A 7848-nucleotide genomic window follows, 5' to 3' on the forward strand; every position below is an offset into this window, starting at 1 on the left:
CTCATTAAGGTCTTTTTTGGGAAAGATGAACACCCTTAGAAAAGGACTTTTTTCTTTACCCTCCATTCCCCCTGCAATGCTGGTACAAGAAGGGCAGACACAAGGACTGCACTCCACAATAAATCCCAAATATTGGGAATGTCAGAGCACTGCCACTTCCTTTGCTGTGCTGGCACAACTGAAACAGGACAAATTTGTGTGGCTTTTGCTCCAAGTGATCCCCTTCATCCACCTCAAAGTTCAAAGTGCACCACTTCATCCCCATTCCCAGCGCACCTGGAATTCCCAAACCGTGTTGGTGTGTGGGGGTTCCACGATCACCAAGGCCTGAGGAAGGTCTGTGGAGCTTCAGGGAAAGGGGAGAAGAGTTTGGGAACTCCAAAGGTCTGGCAGCAGAAGCATGGGAACGCTCTTCCCCACCGAGCTGGGCTGCAGAGGGCTCCAGCAAGGCAGGAGAAAATTGCAAATAACCCAAGAGGAGCCGTGAGATGAGGGCAGGGCGTGGAAGGGATCCCAGCAAGGGGAAGCCAAACAGCACAGGGAGCAGAGCAAGAAGGAGCAAGTCCTTTATGCAACTGGGAGAGGAGCGAGGGCACTGGGTTCAGCGGGTTCCTCTCGCTCCTCGCGGGCTGGCTGCACTCGTGAGCTGTTTTCACTTTTATTTACATAAGAGAGGTCTGCAGTGAGTTGCTCTTGGCGAGGCTCACCCCACAGAGCTTGCCCGAGCGTGTGGGAGAAAAGAGATTGCTTTTCAAAGCCTTGGAGTCATCGGATTCTTGTGAAATCCACTCCTTTTCTCTTGAGGGAGATTGCTCTGGCTGCCTGTGCTGCGCAGAGGATGCAGCCAGGGAAATAACCAGGGCTCAGCTGTGTCCTTTCCTAGCAGGATCCTTCGGGAAGAGCACGAGCACGGCCAGAGGGATGAGAGTTTGCTTTCAGAGGAAAAGAGAGGCTTAGAGCTGGGATTATGTTTTTATAGAAGTTAGTAATAATGTGGTTCTCTGGGGAAAAATTTGGTAATGCACTTCTTCCCTCAGTGGGAAACGAGGCACTGTGATGATGGTGATGCACCAAAATAAAATGTAACGTCAGCCTGAGGGCCACCCAAAATATCTTTTATTATTCTGTCTTTCCTACTGGTTTGGAACAGGAGTTTTGAAATGAGCAGCCATTTCGAACTGAAAAAAAAAACCAACCCAACCAAACAAAAATCATTTTATTTCAGGCACTATTATAGAAATAAGTATCCTGTCCCATCCCATCCCTTTATCCCATCCCATCCTATTATTACATCCCGTTATCCCATCCCATCCCATCCCTTTATCCCATCCCATCCTGTTATTATATCCCCTTATCCCATCCCATCCCATTATCCCATCCTGTTATCCCCCCTATGGATCCAAATATCCCAATATCACACTATCCCATTATCCCAATATTGTATCCCATGGATCCCAATATCCCAATATCCCATTATCCCAATATCCCACCCCATGCATCCCACTATCCCACTATCCCATTATCCCACTATCCCATTATCTCATGGATCCCACAATCCCACTATCCCATTATCCCATCCCACTATCCCCCTGTCCCACTGTCCCACTCTCCCACTCTCCTACTCTCCCATCCCATGGATCCCATCCATTCCCGTCTCAGGGCGCCCCCTGGCGGACCAGCGCCCCGAAGCCGCTCCCGCCCCTCCCTTCGGGCCGTACCAAGTGCCGTGGGGGTGCCTTCACAGTCATTCCGTTCCCCGAGGCCGCTCGGGACATCCCGACGCGCTGCGAGCGGTGCGAATAGAGACAATCCCCAATTTTCGCAGGGTCCCGACCGTTTCCTGGAATTTTCCCTCCTCTTTCTTCTTTTCCCATGCCCGCTGCTCCTCCTCTGCGAGGAGGGCGGATGGTTCAGCCCCTCATGGATGGTTCAGCGCCAACATGGCCGCCACCATGAAGAAGGCGGTGAGTGGGGAGCGGGCCGGGGGCGATTCGGTCCTTTGGAGCAGGATTTGGTCCCTTCCGGGAGGAATTCGATCCCTCCCCGATCCTCCACTGCCCCCCGGGCCGCTGTGTCCCGCTACCTCCCGCAGCCCCGGACGCGGCCGGGTCAAGCCCTGCCCGGCCCGGCGCGGCCGCCGCTGGGGAGCTGAGGGCGCTGGGATCGGGCTCTGGGATGAGGCTGTGGCACCGGGCTCTGGCACCGGGCTCTGGGATGGGGCTTTGGCACCGCGCTGTGGCACCGGGCTCTGGGATGGGGCTCTGGCACCGGGCTCTGGGGTCGGGCTGTGGCACCGGGCTCTGGGATCGGGCTGTGGCACCGGGCTCTGGGATCGGGCTGTGGCACCGGGCTCTGGGATGGGGCTCTGGGATGGGGCTGTGGCACTGCGCTTGTCCCGCGGTGTCAGTGGCGTTGCGAAGCCTCTGCCGGTAAACAACAAGGGCAGGGGCACGGTGGATGTGAGGAGAAATTTATTCTCTGGGAGGGTGGTTAATTATGGAGTCGTCATCATCATGGGTTGGAAAGGAGCTTAAAATTCATCTCGTTCCATCATCCCACCCCTGCCATGGCAGGGACACCTCCCAATGTCCCAAACTGCTCCAGCCCTGTCCAGCCCGGCCTTGGGCACTGCCAGGGATCCTGGGGCAGCCACAGCTGCTCTGGGCACCTGTGCCAGGGAACAATTCCTGCCCAATATCCCATCCAACCCTCCTCTCTGTCACTTTGAAGCCATTCTGCTTTGCCAGTCACTAACTGCTCCTGTTCATCTCTGACATCTCCTGGTCTCTCTGCAGAGCAGAGCAGGGTGTCCAGTTCAGCCATGAAACCTTTCCTTTAGGATGCTGTGGTTGGCCAGAGTTTTAATTGGATGTACCCAGCTAAATGTGGGTATTTCTGGCGTCCTCAAAGAGGCACTTGGAGCAGCCAGGTGCATAAGCAGAGTGTGGTGGCTCTCAGATTATTTTCCATCACTTTGTAGGAGTATCCTTGCAGGGAGACTCAAGGTAATGTAAGAACTCAAATCATCATTTTGACCTCTCCTCCTCACAGGCTGCAGAAGATGTCAATGTCACCTTTGAGGATCAACAGAAAATTAACAAGTTTGCAAGAAACACCAGCAGGATCACAGAGCTGAAAGAAGAAATAGAAGTGAAAAAGGTATATTTGCTTCAGATCTCATGAGCTTTTCATTGGATTTTCAGCTGGAACATAGGAAATTAGCAGCAGTGAGTTACTGTGAGTTTATGTAATGCTCGGGTTCTGATATGAGATTTCTGATACTTTGGAAGTAGAAAATGGTAAAATATCAGATTAATTAATAAGTGTCACTAATATCAGACATTAGTGACATTTAAACCTGCTGTATTCCCCTTGCCTGGACAGTTAATTATTGTGTTAATGACAGATAATGAGTGCTGACTGGGAGTTTCTGCTGGCTTGAGTTGCTGAATTGCAGCTGTGAACCTGATCTCTGGGGTGTGCCGGTGCTGGGTGGGATTTGTTCCCAAAATCCAGCCTCTCTGGGCTCCTTAGCCTGCTGTAGCCCTGTGTCCATGGCAGGCTGTGCCCAGGGAGCCTCTTTCTGTGTCCTGGCCCACAGAAGCAGCTGCAGAACCTGGAGGATGCCTGTGATGACATCATGCTGCTGGATGATGCTGACTCCCACCTGATTCCCTACCAGATTGGGGATGTCTTCATCAGTCACTCCCTGGAGGAGACTCAGGAGATGCTGGAGGAGGCCAAGGTTGGTCTGGATGTGCTGGGCACTGGGCTGGGGTCTCTGCATCCTCTGGAGCTCTCACAGGCTGGAATCTCTGCTGGATTTGGGATCTGAGTCGCTCCAAAGGCACTCCAGCAATAAATCCTGCAGCCAGACCTGGGGATGAGTTGGAAAAGAGGCACCTCTCTGTTGGTTCTGTGTGCTGACAAACCTGGCTCAGTTTGTTGTGCAGAACTGATTTTTATTTCTTTTTTCTTTTCCAGAGGAGTTTACAAGAGGAAATTGAAGCGCTGGAGTCCCGGGTGGAGTCCATCCAGAGCGTGTTGTCTGACCTCAAAGTTCAGCTCTATGCAAAGTTTGGAAATAACATCAATCTGGAGGCTGAGGACAGTTAAAGCTTTTCCAGACACAACACCCAACTTTTCCTTAGGCTATTAAATGTTTTGATAACATTACTGCAATTATATTTGAGAACAGAAAATCCATCCCTTTCTTTTTTGTTGGTTTGGTTTTTTTTTGGTTTTTTTTACTTCCCTGTAATGTTCTTTATATGATATAAGAACTTTCTTATTTTGGTTGTTGCAGTTATTTATTTATTCAGGAAAACACTGACTTCACATTGCTGGTAAAGCATCAAGATTGGAATATCTGCATTGTTTATTAAGGCAATAAAGCCAGGCATGTATTGGACTTCCCTGGGTTTTGTTTTCCACTCGTGAAAAGGTTTAAAACAAATGGAAGGAGGGAATTTTGGAGTGGCTGTTGGATAAAAGCTGTGTGATACAGGGGACCAGAGGGAGTGATGCTCTTGAAGTGTTTCTGAGAGCCCTCCTGGAGCTCCTAAATTCCTCCTCTGTGTTTCACCCTCAGCTCAGGTGTCAGGAATTTGCCAGGGCACCAACAAGGGTTGTTTAAAGCTCACTTTGGTAGTGAGGAAAATCTTTTGGAGCCCCCAAAGTCACTCATTTACTGCTTTGTATTTGGGAATCCAAAAACTGCTGCAAGTCACAATTCTGAGTCTTAATTTCTAATTTTCCTGAACAGTTCCTAAGTCCATGTTCCTGTAGCAAATTGATGTCACAGTTGTTCATAGGTTTTGTTGCAGTGTCAGCATCAATCCCTAATCTGTGCCTCCATCACTAGGAGGAGTTAAATGTAATTTTTACATGTCTTAATTGGCTTAATTTGTCTTTATAACCGAAGAAAACACAAAAGAGTGGTGTCTTCACTGCTGGAGTTTGACCCATAACGAGGAGCACCCAGCAGATGGCATCAGAGATCTGGGAATGCCAATTTTGGGCCAGCCCGTGGCAGGCTGGCAGTGCCACTGCTGCCTGAGGTGAAGCAGCTCTGGCTGCAGGGCTTTAATTGGATGGTGACAGTTCCAGAGTCACTGCTGTGCTGAGCATTTCACAGCCCTGCAGGGCTTTCAAATGATTGGCACTTCCAGCTAGGCCACAGCATGGATGTGGCTTCCTTGTGGGGGAAAAATAAAAGATTTTGGAATGGTTTGGGTTGGAAGGGACCTTGAAGATGATTTGATGATGATTTTATTTCCAGCCCTCCTGCCATGGCAGGGTGTGGAGAGCTTGCTGCTCTTTGATCCTAAAATTGGGATTGGCCATAAACACAGTGCTGTGTTCAGGGAAGGTTGTTCAGTGCCACAGATCTGATTTTCCCCTTGTTTTCTCTCCCTTTAGGGTTTTATGGGTGTGGTGCATTTTTCCTGTTGGCTTAGTCCTTGCTGCAGAAATGGGAGGGCTTTTTTGCACCTGGGATGTCCAATTTCCTCGTGTGCTCTGGCCAATTTTGTTTGCAAGTCATCACATCTCAACGTTTTTCAGCTCAGCCTCTGAATTTTTGCATTTTGCAGAGCTCCTGTGCCAAGCCATCATTTGGTATTTTTATATGTGTAAAGCAGAACATGCAGGAAACACTTTTTTTATTCTGGAGTTGTCATTGTGGAAGTGACTTTGCAGATGGTGCATCAGCTGCTTGGAAGTATTTGACAGCATCCTGTTTTGCTTTTTAATAACCTTTCTGTCATGAAGATCTGCAATTGTTCCTGAGTTGGCACTTTGTTCAGCACCCCATGTTCTAAGGGCTTCTTATTTTTGGCAGATTGGAATCTTATCTCTAATAATAATGTTTCCTTTACCTGAACAAGAGAACTGTGACAGAAGCCCATGAACCAAACCCTGGTGCTCTGTTCACCCCTGAACACCTCACGAGTCATTCAGGTGCACTTGGCAATAGAAATGTGGAAATATCCTGGTCGGAATTCCAAGAGTTTATTGTCCTCTGTGTTGGCAAGGGACTTGTGGGGCACCTGGGGGGTGAAATGTGTCACAAAGTGCTGTTCTTTCATCTCGGGGCTTTTGGAGCACTGGGCTGAGGATCCCTTACTCATGGAATCAGCTTTATTTTGTTTTAAAGTACAGTTTTAATACAAGTTTTGTTTTGCAAGTCACAGAGTCACCCATGGCTGGGTTTTCACTTGGCTGCAGCAATTAAAGCAGTAAAATACAGGTGAAATTCAGCTCATTTTGGTGCCTGCTGTCAAGGAGCTCCCAGATTTTTAAAGCTTGGTAAAACCTCTGTCAGGCACAGTGGGATCAATTCCTGCACTTTGGGGATTTGCAAGCCTGGTTTGTGATTCTGTATCTTCCCTCCAGTGGAACCTTTATTAATCCCCATTTTTTAGAGCAGATCTGGGCTCCCTTTACACTCCACCATATCAATGTGGTGCATAATTATTCAGTAATTACAGGAAATGGTGTGTATCTGAAGCACTGATAATTTTGTGGCAATAAAATCACATCCAAGGGCAAAAAGAGACTGAATTCTGAATACTGAATCCACATTTCTGTAGGAACAACAGAACTGAGCAGTTTGGTTTGCATGAGTCAGTGGTTCAGATAATTTCTCTAATGTTATTCTAATAGCCTGATTCATGAGAGAGAAAAAAAAATATGAATATATATAGGCATAATAAGGCCTGACAAAAATTATTTACAACCAACTTTGTCTCTATTTAGATGGTGTGAGTCATGCAGAAAACCAAATTATTTTCTAATTAAACTCTGGCTGCTGGTGGGCTGCACAGAACACCAAACACAGCCAGGAAGGGTTCCCCCAGCATTAAGAGGAATTTCATCCAGATGATAAAAGGTGGAATAAAAAATGGAATAAAAAAATCACAAACATGAGTAGAGCACCAGGATGTGCTCAGTGTTGGACTCCAGGCTAGGCCAGGGCTGCTCCCAGCCATTCCTTAAGGGAAAATTCCTGTTGGATTTCTCAACATAGCCCAGCAAAGGGAGGAGAAACCTTATTGAGGAGAGTTTTAGAGTCTGCCAAGTTTTACCCTTCAAGCACAGTCCAGAATTCCATCAAATCATCAAATTTGGGTGCTTTTCCTGCCTTTTCTGTAACAATCAGGGTTGTGCACACCAGGCTTACAACACACAGCTTTGGGGTTTTTAAAATTCTGTTTAAATTTCTGCTGTCTCTTGGGTATCTGAGATTTGTCTGAATTTAACCAAACTCCTGTGTAAAGCCTGGCCTTTGACCAACAACCCACAGCACACAAAATATATTTATTTTTAAGATAAAACTGGCTGCCTTTGGGTACAATCAACTCAGAGGAAAATCATTAATCCCAACACACATGGCCAAGGACTGCTGGTAGCTCCAACACTCCTTTTTATTAACACTTGGGGGGAAAATAATCAAACATTCAGTTCCATTGCTGCTGTGAAAGCACTTTCCCCTCCAGTTTTTAATCCTGCTGTTAAAAGTTCACCCAGAAGAGCTTTGCTTTGCTTCTGAAAATGTCTCCCAGCAGCGATGTTGAACATATCAGGGATCAAACAGCCTCTGGGAAAGGTTTAAAATAAAGCTTGTCCCTGTTTGTAGGGGTCTGTTATGTGTTCAGGTGTTTGTTGTGTGTGTGCTACCCAAAACAAATCATTGTGCTCATTTCAGCTCCTGAGGACTCAAGGGTCAGTTGGAGATTTGCAGGATGGCATTTATAGGAGTTGACTTTTCCTTTGCACAAAATGCTGCTGCAACATGTGTGAAGTTAAATCTAAATATGAAAAATTACTATTTAAAAACCTAAATAT

The 7848-nt window shown here is 47.4% G+C and overlaps 1 protein-coding gene across 1 annotated transcript; it reads left to right on the forward strand.

Annotated features, from left to right (window-relative positions):
- Positions 1–1808: 1808 nt before the first annotated feature.
- PFDN4 (prefoldin subunit 4) lies at positions 1809–4406 on the forward strand. The gene is made up of 4 exons (XM_041417804.1): positions 1809–1964; positions 3052–3159; positions 3602–3745; positions 3985–4406. Exons 1-4 carry the CDS (start codon positions 1941–1943, stop codon positions 4114–4116), a joined length of 408 nt encoding a protein of 135 aa, XP_041273738.1. The 5' UTR covers positions 1809–1940; the 3' UTR covers positions 4117–4406.
- Positions 4407–7848: the final 3442 nt, after the last annotated feature.

This window comes from Onychostruthus taczanowskii, unplaced genomic scaffold (assembly GCF_017590055.1).
Source record: "Onychostruthus taczanowskii isolate IOZ18803 unplaced genomic scaffold, ASM1759005v1 scaffold57, whole genome shotgun sequence".
NCBI lineage: Eukaryota > Metazoa > Chordata > Aves > Passeriformes > Passeridae > Onychostruthus > Onychostruthus taczanowskii.